This window comes from Parasteatoda tepidariorum, chromosome 8 (assembly GCF_982258835.1).
Source record: "Parasteatoda tepidariorum strain Cologne lab strain chromosome 8, Ptep-v5.0, whole genome shotgun sequence".
Lineage (NCBI taxonomy): Eukaryota > Metazoa > Arthropoda > Arachnida > Araneae > Theridiidae > Parasteatoda > Parasteatoda tepidariorum.
In genome coordinates, this window is record NC_141762.1 from 92,393,795 (window position 1) to 92,407,368 (window position 13,574).

Sequence of the window (13,574 nt, forward strand, 5' to 3'; positions counted from 1 at the left end):
AAAAATCATGTGGTCTGATCTTGTAATAGAACCAAGTGGACAGTCGACCTATCAACTTTCCAGAATTTGCTTGGAAGCATTATCTAACTTTATTGTTGCATATGCTTTCTAATTCCATATAATGCTGCCATACTAAACATAAAAGACTTTGATAACAAAGAATAGAAACTTAAGTTTAATTGATAAAAACTAAAATGTAAACAAAAATTAACTAATGAATAATCCCACTAATAAAATACAGTAAACATGTTGCTTTCCTTGAGTCTACCATATTAAACTCAGAAACTTTTAAAAGTTATGAATAAAAAAGTTTTTATTTTACCTTTTTAAGATCCCTTACATAATCATATCCCTCACAAAAGCCATCAATATTAAGTAAACATTGATAGTTTGATTTATTATATTATTATGGTAAATGTTAAAGAAAAAAGTAAGTATTGAGACTACTGCATTTAAACAGAAACACACAATTCAATAATCGTTAAACAACCTATTATCCGATTAAGTCTAGGCGATAACAGTTAGAATCGTGTTCAATTCTATATAAAAAGTTCAAAGTTTACGTTACTTTAATTGAGACAATTGGAGAGAGGTTTCAGATTTCTTGCGTTGCTTAAGGGTTAATTCTTTCTGAAGTTCTTCAAGATTCACACTATTTTCTAAAACTGTCAAATCATCTTCCTGCAAAACAACGTTTGTAAATGTAGCTGATGCCTTTGACAAAAACAGGTATAGTAACAAAAAAGTAGGATTGTTGATTATCATGAAACTATCTGCACACATTTATTAAAAAGACATAAAATTATTTTCAATCACAGAATTTAAATTGCAAAAGGATATAATATACTATTGTTACACTGTATCTTTAAATTCCTAAATTAAGAGATTTGGTACTTTCTATTGAATGCAATTTATATTAATGTTTAGTGAAATAATGTAAAAAATAGTTAGAGAGCATATATACTAAGTTTAACTGGAAAGATATTGATACAGACCTCTTTTGCCATAATATAAAAAAGAGTGATTTATTTAAAATACATGTTACTTTTGATTCACTATAAGGACAAAATAATAGGAACACCTGCGTATAGTGGTATTATGTGCAGGTATTCCTATTATTTTGACCTATACCTGTATATTTGACATTTTTGAATTAGTTTGTCCTAGATAAACCAGGTGGGAGACGACTTGTGAGCCTTCATTAGCATTCACAATTATCAATATTTTTTTTCTTTCTCTTTTCTAAAATTTGGATTAAAACATTTGGAGCATTCACCTAAAAAAAATATATATAAGACATTTTTTTCACTAGTGAACACCTCTAGTGGAGTTTCAAAGGATTTACCTTAGAAGAGCAATGGATCTAAAGAAGCTGAACAAACTTATGACATAAATATTTTTAAAAAAAATTATATTAAAATTTACTGAAGTTTTACGTCTTAATTGATGAGTCTTAATTGATGAAAAAAAAAATAAATAAAAAAAAAAAAATAAAATAAAATAAAATAAATATATATATATATATATATATATTAATTACTGTATTCATTTTATAATAGTACTTACAGCATCTTTTAGATCTTTTTCAACATTATCTTGAAGAGATGCCAGCGAGTCTAATCGAGATAATTCAGCACTAATATTTCTTGAATTCAACTTATTTTTAGCCTATAATAAATAAGTCATTTTATAAATAGTAACACTATAAAATTTACTAACATAAATAATGCCCTTGTATGCATAGTAAAGCTATAATATTTTACTTAAAAACAATTACATATTGGCAAAAGTAAATTTATTTAAGGAGGGTCTACATTATAAATAAATACTCTTTTATGGCATCCTGTTTCGGGAAACATATAATTTGAATTTCTTTTATTGCATACCAACAGCTATTATTTAAAAAATCCATAAAGAACTCTACTAATAAAGAAGTCTGAAGTAATGTGAAAAAACAAACAAATTTTAAACATGATTGATTTTAAGACACACAGTAATTCCACTTATGGAATATATATTTTTTTTTAATGGTGGGCACTTGGATCTAGTGCCCGCCATTTATTGGGACAGAAATGCAAGAATTGCTACTCTCTTATCATTACTCAATGGGCACCTATGGCTAGTAGGAGGCGGAGTAGTGTCGCCCACGTCATACAGCCACAAACCCGTTTATAGGGTGGGTTTCATTCACACAAAAGAAACGACATAGAACACAGAGAGAGTTACTTCCCACGAACCCACAATCACTGCCCCCCTTATTCAGTACAGTAACCACTAGACCAGTGATTGGTTGCTTATGGAATATAATGTGTCAAAAATCACAGACAGTTTGAAAAATAAGCTATCACATGATTCCAGAGACAAATTTCTCCAGCAAAAAAAAAGAACATAGATAAAGTGCTTTAGATAGGTAGTTACTTTATTTTTGTCTCAATAGAGCTGTACAATGAATTACTAGCATACAGTCTGGGAAGCATCCCTGAGTATGATCCGAAGACAAGTCATTGCAATTTCGATCCTCTGCAAAGAGGAAGGTTCCCCTGCTTTGGTAGCCTGACGACTTGCGAGTGAAGTCGAGCACTTGACAGTAGAACAGTTTAATAACAGGGACCGATAACGTGCACCCTCTGGCCCTACGCATGATGATCAAGGTCGTCACCCACACGCTTACTGGCCACAGCCAGTGATGCTTGACTTTGGTGTTCTGCAGCAAACAGCATCTTTACGATCAGTGTTACACAGTTACTATCTTTACGATCAGTATTGAGAGACATAAAGTGCATAGGCGAAGTTATAACTAAGTTTTATGTAAATAACTTCTTATTCTTCTTTATGGGTAGCGGAAAGAGAAAATTAAAATTATTCTGAGTATCATATTACATTTGTTGACATTCCTAGATACAGGACTTACTCAGTCTTAAATAAAAGTCTTGTTTGTTCAAATATAAGACTTTTCTTGTTTAGAAATTCTTTGTTTTGTTCATTAATAAATAAAATAATTATGAATGTGCACATTAATATCCGATAAAGAATTCACATTTTAACTAGGGACCCACTTTTAATGAAAAATCCTGAAAATCAGAAACCCTATGACCTAAAGATCTGTAGTTTCGAATGTCTTGCAAGATCACTAGATACTATAAGTTAAATAATTTTTTCCCTTTCATACTCTTGGGTAAATGCACTTTTATTCATCTTTTTGAAAAAACTAAACCCTTCTTATCCAATTTTTGTATTTTTAAAGTCTTTTAAATTAATTTTGTTGAAAAATCTTAAAGCACTATTCAATGTAATTGATATATTTACCATGTTCACATGCATTTGATACTGGATTTTTTATGTTCTAAAGAATGTTTTTTTTTTCACATTAAAAACAGCATGTTAGATTTCCAATTTTAAATTTTTTTGTATCGGCTAATAAGACAGTTTTTATTTAAAGACAACATTTTTAAAAAAAATTCTTGCAATGTAAGGTTAACCTACCATCTGTTCATTGCAACTAGAAAGCTTTTGTTGTTTTTTAGCTTTTTCAGAATTAGATTCATCAATTTCAGCTTGAACTCTATTTTCATTTGCTTCATGCTTTATCTAAAAAAAAATATTCATACCATTAAATCAACTCTGTGCAGACTATTGGCTCTAGAAATAAATTCTAAAAAAGAAAAGGAAACATACCTTGCAATTTTGAAGCTCATTTTGTGTTGTACTGTTCCTTTGCTTCAAGTTTCGCATTATACCCATCACCTCGGAATTTTCCAAAGGTTCATCTTCATCCAAACCCAGATCTCCCATGCCAAGTTTCTTCCGCATTATTCTCAATTTAGAGTCCCTTTGGGATATAAGTTCTTTATGACGCTAAAGAAAAAAACACATTAATAGGTACCAAATAATTTTTTTTTTTTTACACAGTGATTTACACAATTATAAAGATTTTTTTAAAATAGTCAGAATATAACTTAACAAGCACTTCAGAAAGCTATTGTTTGGAGTTGATAAAAAAAAAAAAATAAGACACTGGATTAACAATGCAATATAAAAGAATGAACAAAAACTGCATTAACAATGGTTTGACACAGAAAACAATGAGTGTTTCTAGAAATTAATATCACCTAGAAATAAAATGTGTTAAAATAGTTACTGTATTAATGTAACTCCTAAGAAAGATAGTGGAACACTTATAATTAAACTACTGAATCAATATTATAAAGGTTATACTTGGAATTACTACACCCTTGGAATTACTACATTTACTACAGGAGGAAAAAATAGACATTTTGAAATTTTATTTCAAAAATAGGTTCATTAATTTAATATATTTTTTCTCGAAGTCTGAAAACAAAAATTAGACAAATATCCCATCTGAACTATTAAAAATATAATATTTAAAAACTATATTATACTTATATTTACTATGGGATATAATTTTTAAAAACTATGGGTCTATGGATAAAATGATCTGCATATTTTCAGGCCATGTCTTGAATCTAAGCTAGGGATAGTGAATGAGCCAGAAGTAGTTCAAGCAGGTGGTAGTGGAGTCCGAAACAGATAGAAAACTACAAACATCTTAATTATGATAGTGTGCCTGTTTACAATTCATGTCACTAGTACATCATTCAATGAATTTCAGACCTTGACTAAATGCTCACAAGTCTAGCTCCAGTGTAATGCTTACAATAAAAGCAAAATAATTTGCAAATGAGTAATAAAAAAAGCATACACTCACCCCCCCAAAAAACTTAAGTTTCCACTTTTTAATTAAAAAAAAATTAACAAATTATAGCTCAGACTATTACATAGCTGCCGACATACATAGGAAAAAATCCAATAGATTTTACCAAACATAAATTTCATGATAATTGTTGCATAATGTACTAAATATTTTACACACAGGGAATTTTTGAGATTGTTATAGTCATCAAAAAAGAAAAACTGCAATATTTTCCAGTCATTAAATATGCTTGAAATGTTGTGCATTACGTTTACTCAAAATTTTAAATAGTAATAGTTATTTCATTCATGAAAAAATTAATTCAAAAAGGGAGTTCTGAATAAAATTAAACTGAACATTTTAGATCAAAAAGAAAAGTTTTAAACTGATTTCCATAAATGAGGCTCGCTTCACTATATATTAATAGTACTTATTTAAATATTCGAGCAAGCAATAATTTGTGCAAACATTCTATTTCAACAGGGATTTTTGTTGGGAAACTTACTCAACTTTAAGGAATTTTTTAAAATGTACAAAAACCAGGAGAATTTTTTATTAAACCAGTAGACATTAGCAAAAGCCAGTAGCCTACCAGGACATCCAGTAGAGCTGGCAGTTATGATATTTTCAACTCAATTTATTAAAAAAATCTTTAGAAATTATAAAAATTACAATTAATTGTTTACTTCATATCTATTATCAGGGGTCTGTCCAGACATTTTGTGAAAGGTTCGTTTTTGTAAAATTGTGAAAAAATGACTTGTGATTTGTGAATATAAAATAAACGTTAAGTCACGTTCTTTCAACCAGGGTCCTGCTTTTGTGAATTTGTGCAAATAGGGTCCTGTTATTACAAAAAACTTTTTCAAGGAGTTTTTAAATTCTAAAAAGATACAAGATTATGCTCAAACTGGTTATTAATTCATGAATTAAAAAAATAAATATTAGCACAAAAAATTTTAAAGAGTAGCATAACTCAATTTATTTTAGACCTCTTAACTGCAATCAATGTAATATCTAGTGAAAACACACTTTGTTTAATAAAACTTGATTCACAAAGTACACCAATAAAACCGAATCATTTTGATGCATGTTTCTACTATATAATTTCTTTAATTATTAAATAAAATTTTCTAGGATCAAATTTTATACATACATTAACTACAACTCACCTCATGATCAGCTTTTAGTTTTCCCAGTTCCTCTATCAACCGAGTTTTAATCTTCATATCAGAATTAAGATTTTTCTCCAAACTGTTAATTTCTTTTTTCAACTAAAAAAGAAATAAATAAACAATAGTTATTGTGCTTGAAATACCAAGTTTTGAATAACTATTTCCATATTCCTTCTACTATCCAACGATAAGAAATAATAGAAAAATGTTTCCTCACAGTTATGAAAAAACAGAGTGTTTAATATAAACCTTAAACCTACCTTAGATAACTTTTTTTCTTTCTCTGATGTAATAGCATCAAAATTTTTCATTTCTTTTTCAAGTTCTTGTTTGTTACCATCAAAGAAGTTAGTGATGCTGTTCCTTAAATCTCGCTCATCCTTCTCATACTTTTTTATGAGTTCTGAATTGTTATCTGAGGAAAAAAAATAAAAAATACACAACATTTATAAATACATTGTTCTCAGATTCAAATCATATTTAGAATTATTTTTTTAGAACTGATTTGTAGTTTTTGCCTTTTCTTATTATGAATGTTAAAAATAATGCATAATACTTCTTAGATTTTGCATATAAATTTATTACAACTGATATTATTGTTTCTAAGTTGGCTATAAGAATTGACAGAAAACTGCCTCAACCATAAAGTATTCTAAAATCGGTAGAATTTTAATTTATCATCCTCAATAGATATGGTTCACACAATCTATAAACCCTACTTGCTAATTATTATTTTAAATAATTGCCTAGTTTTGTTTTTACATTTAATTTTTTCATACATATATACATACATAGTAACATTGCTAAATGAAAATAGAGAAGTATTGTAATTTTCACACAAACACAATTGACCTATTTTGTTTCGTCATCCTCTTCCAGAGTGTTTTCACAAAATTTATTTTTTACTTGTGTGATCCTTTGTCCAAAATTTACATTTTTCTAGATTTAAAAAAAAAAATAATAATATAATAGACACATCCGGTTTTGTGATTGATACCTTTGATAAACCTGGAAATTATAATATTAAACTCTCTAGCATCAAAGTGGACAATATAAAACTAGCAGTAGTTGTAATTTTTATTAATTAGGGCATTAAACAAATGTTTCAAGAGATCGTAATGAAAACTCAATGTAAATTTGTAAATTAATCAGATATTTTACTAAATTTTAATTAAAATTGTAGAGGCAGTTAATTAAGTAATCAATAAGAAGTCTTTCTTGTTAGTAAAAACATGACAAAGATACACATACAAAAGATATATGTATTATCCTCTTACATAGAGAGAAAGATACAAAAGAGAGAGTTGGGCATTATTATTGAAATAATTGAGTAGCTCTCTAGTATAACCATAAAACTTTTTACGCACAATAATGAAATCGGGCATTATTGTAATAATTGGATGAGTCAAATACAGTGAATCACTAGTGATGCTAACTAACTGGCCCATGTGAAACATTAAACAATAGGAACAATTTTTACATAGAATAATTCAACTTTACAGAAATCCAAGAACATAAAAAAAAAGATGGAATGTAATTACAAACAAAATTATAATTCGCATAGCCTTGTTATGTCTAAATACATTTTTAACCATATATTTTTTTTTTTTTTTAAGATTTTAAAATTTGTAAAAAACATCATTTGAATGATTTATTCTAAAATTTTGAAAACATTTAAATAAATTTTTACGATAAAAATCATCAATAAACTAAATACTGCGAGCTTCAGCATTGAAGTAGAACTAGTTGAAGCAGCAGTTTTTCTTCTATTTACTTCTTGTAATAGAAATTATTGGGGGGAAAATTAAAAATAATGTAGAACATAAAATAAAAACACTTAAAATAAGTGTCTGGGGCTCATAAACATTTCACTCTTACCAGTAATAAGTTAGAATAACTCTAAAAAATTTAAAATTGATATTAATTGAGAATTAATAATTATTAATAGAGAAAAAGGTATTAAACTTGTGATAAAAATTTTTCTGTATTATATTACAGATAACTAATAATTTGATTTCCAGTGTTTGGAAATGCTAATCGATTTATGTCAATGCTAAATTAGAAAACCTACACTGAATAAATGCTGTTTTATCTTTCAATAGACTTAAATGACTTAACTTTAACTTTAAAAATGAAAGGCTATTTATAACAATTATATTCTATTACTTGATTTATAAATATTCAATATTTCTTTTAATTTTTTTTTTAACTTAAAGGTATAGTATAAACGTTCTTGATTATGTAAAAATATATAATTTTAAATGCATAAACTGATAAATAATGAATAATTAAAAATACGAAACAAGTTACGAGTATAACAACACTTACTTAGGTTAAGTTTAATTTCATTATTTTCAGCATATTTTTGTATATTTATTTTCAAATAAATTGAGAGTAAATCCAAACAATTTTCATTTTTTTTAAAATTTTAAACTTAAAATTCTGTTATGTATTATTTATAGTGCTATAATCTTAAAACTTTTGAACTTTGTATTTGCATTCCCTACATTCCTTAACTTAGATGTGCACAATGTCACAATTTTATGTACAGTCCGCAAAAAAAAAAAAAACGAATCACCCTGAATAACTTTCGTTCTAATGATCGGATTTTCACGAACTAAGTGTCAATCTTAATGGTTTCTGGGGGTGACCTCAAATATGTTAATTAATTAGTGCTAACTATTAATTAAGTTACGAAATCAGACACAAAAACGTACTTTCTCTGAATAAACATATAATTTTTTTTACATATTTGGAATCTAGACCCTTGAATTAGTGGGGGTAGGCAAAATTTTAAAAAAATTGGGTGGTAAATTGGGTTGCAATAAATGTTTATACATTTGGCGATAGTCCAGAAAACCGCCAAAAAAAGTCGCCTGCGCAAATAAATATTTTAAGATAACCCATTGACTAATTCAAAAGAGGAGTGCTTAATTTTACTAGGTTGCTACGCAACCAAACTCTGATAGTAAAAAAATTGAAATAATGTTCAGTGATTGCTCGGAGGGGCTTAATTTATTGTTAATAGAAAATATCTCGAAGTTTTCAGGCCATAAACAATTTTTTAGGGGATTTCTGTCCAAAAAGCAAAAAAAATATTATTTTAATCTCCTTTGAAAAGTAAATTTGAATCGATTTATAAATTATTTATGATAGTTTTTAGAATTTAAATACATGAACTTTTTATCTGATATTGTTTAGATTACACTGTTTTTACTATATTTATTCGAGGATTTTATACTAAAATAAAATGAGCATAACTTATTATAGCTATATACAAAATTTTAGGGATAATCATTTTTACAGTTTTAATCGAGTCTTCTAGGCAAGAAAATTTGAAGAAAAAAAAAGTGCTTGAAAAATAAAATGTAGATTGTATAATAATTCTAATGCACATTCACAAGGCTTTCTATAATTTACGATATTTCTTTTTTCTATAACTCAAGGAATTGCTGAATGTTTAGTGGCATTTTAAAAAGATTGAAATATGTTATGTTTAAGAATAAGATATTGAAATAATATGTTGCAAATTGTAGGATTCCTTGCTTAAAAAATCGCTTCATTCTACTAGATATTTAGGTTACATCGTTTCCTTTGGATAAAGATGATTAGCAAATAGCATCCTCATGTTTCGATACATTCTGAAACTTATACGTTCGCTAATTCACCATAAAATGTCGCACAGCATATTCTTCAATTTCGATAAGCTACATTTACCACCAAATACTGCTACTATGGTTATTTTTGCTTTCTTATATATATCTGATGATCTCTTTTTAAACAGAGCTCGTAAGATCGTTAAGATACTGAAATGGGGGCACAAAAACTTAAGAGATAAATTAACTCAAAATATCTGGTGTCAAAATGTTAATTTTTAAGTTAAATATAACTTTTACAATATTGATGTTCTTACATTTTTAAAGACCATATGAATCCTGATAAAATATTAAAATGCATATGTTTACTTTAACTAGTGTAAAATCCTTATCAAAATAATGATCAAGACCCAAATGTAAAACAGTATAATTGACGATAAAAACTCAACTGGCTTCAAAACATATGAAGAGGGAAGTAAAAGTCGACATGTTTCGAGTTTTCAAATATAATCGCCCATTCTCAAGACTTGTCAGACTTGGATAACTTGTGACTTTTATTATTGGACGCTCAAAACATGTCTATTTTTATTATCATCTATTATTTTTTTAAATCAATGAAGTTTTTATATTTTCGATTCAGTTTCTTGGGATTATCCATTTAGTTACACAACATATTAAATTATTTCACTCGATATTAAAATAAGTTTTACATATGTTATAGGCACAGGTTCTTAGATTGAAAAAATAATAATTCACTACTTTGTAAAAAAATTAATGCAGTAAAAAAAAAAATTTTTTTTTTTGCTGCAAGCCTTAACATTTTAGTTTAAGGTAAAAAAAAAATTCCGTTTACAATTGAAATTTCAAAAGTCGAATGTGAAAATGGAATGTCCCCTAGTACCAGGAATCGAAATTAAATATTAACAAGGACAACTTTTTTAAACAAGTTAGCGTTTCTGTCCTACTCGAAGTTGTTTGAAAAGGTATTTTTTATATATCGATTCCAAAGTTTATTCTACATATATTTCAGGGTATACTTTCGGAGTATTTCGATCGAGTTTATTTTTACATAATTTACTTAAAATAAATTATTCAAGCTACATGATTTAATGCATTTATAGTATAATAATAAACGGAGCTTCCGACGCATATCCTTAACCTTAATACCGCTATCATTAAATAAATGGAATAAGCTTAGATAAATAATAAAAGTTAATTTTTCCCTCGTGTAATTTTCAAGGAATAATATGTTTCGATCAAACAGATTTCATTCTGGAAATAGCGAAATTATTGAGTAGGTCCCTTGGAGCAATATCATTCTTATCCTCTTTTGACGAAATATAGGAAAAATTAGTTTTCACAGTTTCTGTAAAAAGTATGTTAGCCTACTTGCCACGTTTTTTTTAAAATTTTTTTTATTAAAATAAGCTCGGAAATTGTGTATTGTGTGCACAGCTTCGGAATCCTTACAAATTTCAATTTTTAGTATTTCCTGATTAACAAAATAAGGCATTTTCCTGATAACAAATTAAACTACAATAATATCTTGGAAATCATGCTAAAGTAAAAAATTAAACAAAATAGTTTAGTATATTATCAGAAAAAAAATCTACTTGGTATCATAAAGAGTAAAAGATATAATGAAATAATTAGCGAATCACACGTGGTCAGATAATTAAAAATTTAATTTCACAACTAAGATAGTAGGACAACATTTAAGATACTGAGATATTTTAAGACACTAAAAAAATTGGTTACGTATTCCACAGCTTTTTATGTTCAGTATCTTTATCCACTTTGTAGTGACTTATAAAACATCAACACTATTTTAGATAATCTAAGTTGAAGTCACAAGAAACAAAAAAAAGAAGACAATCAATAATTTATATTCTTTTTTCAAAAAAATAGTATGCTAAGTAAATAATCAGCTGTTTTGCATTAAATAATTTTAAACAGCTGAATGTTTTTAATTTCTTAACAAGGTTTTATTCTTAGCTAGCAGACAATAATTCTTTAAAAAAAACTTGACTATAATTTGAAAAGGAAACCTAAATTAAAGAAAATCTAAATTAAAGTTCTAAAAAAATTATTAGTATATTAATGAAGAAATAATAAACGTAAAATGGAAAAGAATAAGAATTTTAAAATGTTAAAATTTTATTAAATAGTTGGTAAAATAGTTCTGCGATACACTTCCGGAAATTTCTTTTAAGATTAGGATTATATAGGGTAAACCAACAAATGAAGGAGCATTTCATAGATATTTCTTAGAAATAAGATTTTAAACGTTTTAATTTAGATTGATTGGTAAGAGTAGCTTACTACCTAACAATAGGAAGTCCTTTAACAATGCATTTAGTTATCTGGTCTTTGAGTCTTCTCTGGAAAAAGTTTTGAATTTGTTAGTATCTGTTCAACGCCTTGTTTCTTTGACAAAATTATAAGGTCAGTGTTTGTTGTTAACCGTTTAAACTACAATTAATTGCATATAATAATGCTTTTTCTTTTCATTGTGAAAAAAAGAATTCAAAATATGGTCATTGAAGTTACGTTTTATTTATTTTAAGCATCATAACATAAGCAAGTACTGAGATTAGGGGGTGTTTATTAACTGGATTACAGAACGATGAAAAACCAATGTATAAACAAGTGTTCCTTTACTGGGATTTTTTCAAGTTAATGAAAATAAAAGAAAAAATTTAATTTTCTTGTACCTTTTGTCATATTATAAATCAAAATTATGTTAAAAATAAAAAAAAACCAACTTCTAACCAGTGAAGGAACAGGCATGTTCCTTCACTGAGAATAGATTTCCCAGTGAATGAATAGTATGTGTGAAATATGATTTTACTTGAATAATTAGTAGTTCAGCGACATAGAGGACTCCTAAAATTCAGTTAAATGTTGTATGAATAGTTCCTATAACTATTTCATTTAAATATGCAAATTTAATTGCTAAATTTATTTAAAGAATTATAATAATAATTAATTTATTATTTATCTTTATAAATGTAGTGATTAGTTATTACATCATACCTTAGACTCCTTAATAAACTATGTTTATTAACTAAATATAATAATAAAAGCTTGAATGGAATCTTTGCAGGATTTTGTGCCAATAATTAGCTAAATTATTATCCTATTGTCGTCTTTAATGTCCTAACGGGAACAGGTAGGAAAAATCCATTTAAAGACAATTATTTAGGTGAAAAATGGGTGAAGTTTTTTTAAGGTGACATCCACCGATAACTCAGTGCAATGCGAAGATAATTTCAAAAGGCAAAACTTCCCTTAAAGAATAATATTCGAAATACTGGTTTTAAGAACTTCAGAGAATCTTTAGGAGGGAAGTAGCCCTGGCATCCTTTTATAAAGTGATTGCATTTACAATGCGAATGAAACAAGAGTTGAATACTGCCCTTAAACGGGAAAAATCTGCGGCCTTAAAAATTATAAGGATTTATATTCTAAAGTACCTAGGAAAGAAAAAGTACCTCCATTGGTAGTTTTTCCTTACAGAAGAATTCGTAGAGATATTACAGAATCAGTCCCTGCTACATATTTAATTGAAAAAAGCTATTCATGAAATGAAACGATGACCGCAGCAACATTTTACAAATATATTGCAAATGTTTCTACCCATGGCTAATTAAAAATGCAATCAAATTCCTAATTTTGCTTCTTCTGGATAGGTATAAATCTCATACCAATTTGAAACTGAGCAAGTTTTGTTCCTCAAAACAAATTTTCTGGTTTAGTTTTCTACGTAATTCTTGGAAATCTCGTTAGATCTTGAAAACAAAAGAATTGTAAAACTATATGTCTAGAAAATTTTACATCCATTTTTAAATAAGATTTGAGGCATCAACTGATGAAGTTAAAATGCTTTTATGAAATGCGATATTTTTTCATTCGATGTAGAAAACGTTGACTGTAACAAATGCATGCAAAACAGACACCAAGAGTTAATGAGCAAGACAACTTATCAACAAAACACATGCTTCGAGAGTAACGATGCGCTATTTCTTCAGAAGCTTGAGAAGGAAATCTCACAAGTTATGTTGCAAATTTTTGAAGGAACATTGACAGAAA

At 27.5% G+C, this 13,574-nt stretch overlaps 1 protein-coding gene across 3 annotated transcripts in view; it reads right to left on the reverse strand.

Moving 5' to 3' along the window:
* The window catches only part of rad50 (DNA repair protein rad50), a 104,459-nt gene that overhangs the window by 34,607 nt on the left and 56,278 nt on the right, over positions 1–13,574 (reverse strand). For all 3 annotated transcript variants that reach the window (XM_087169343.1, XM_087169344.1, XM_087169342.1), the window contains 6 exons: positions 6,147–6,301; positions 5,884–5,985; positions 3,676–3,855; positions 3,484–3,588; positions 1,567–1,668; positions 569–681 (listed from right to left, as the gene is read on the reverse strand). In XM_087169343.1, the coding sequence (XP_087025469.1) occupies positions 569–681; positions 1,567–1,668; positions 3,484–3,588; positions 3,676–3,855; positions 5,884–5,985; positions 6,147–6,301 (757 nt within the window). The remainder of the gene's footprint in view (positions 1–568; positions 682–1,566; positions 1,669–3,483; positions 3,589–3,675; positions 3,856–5,883; positions 5,986–6,146; positions 6,302–13,574) is intronic.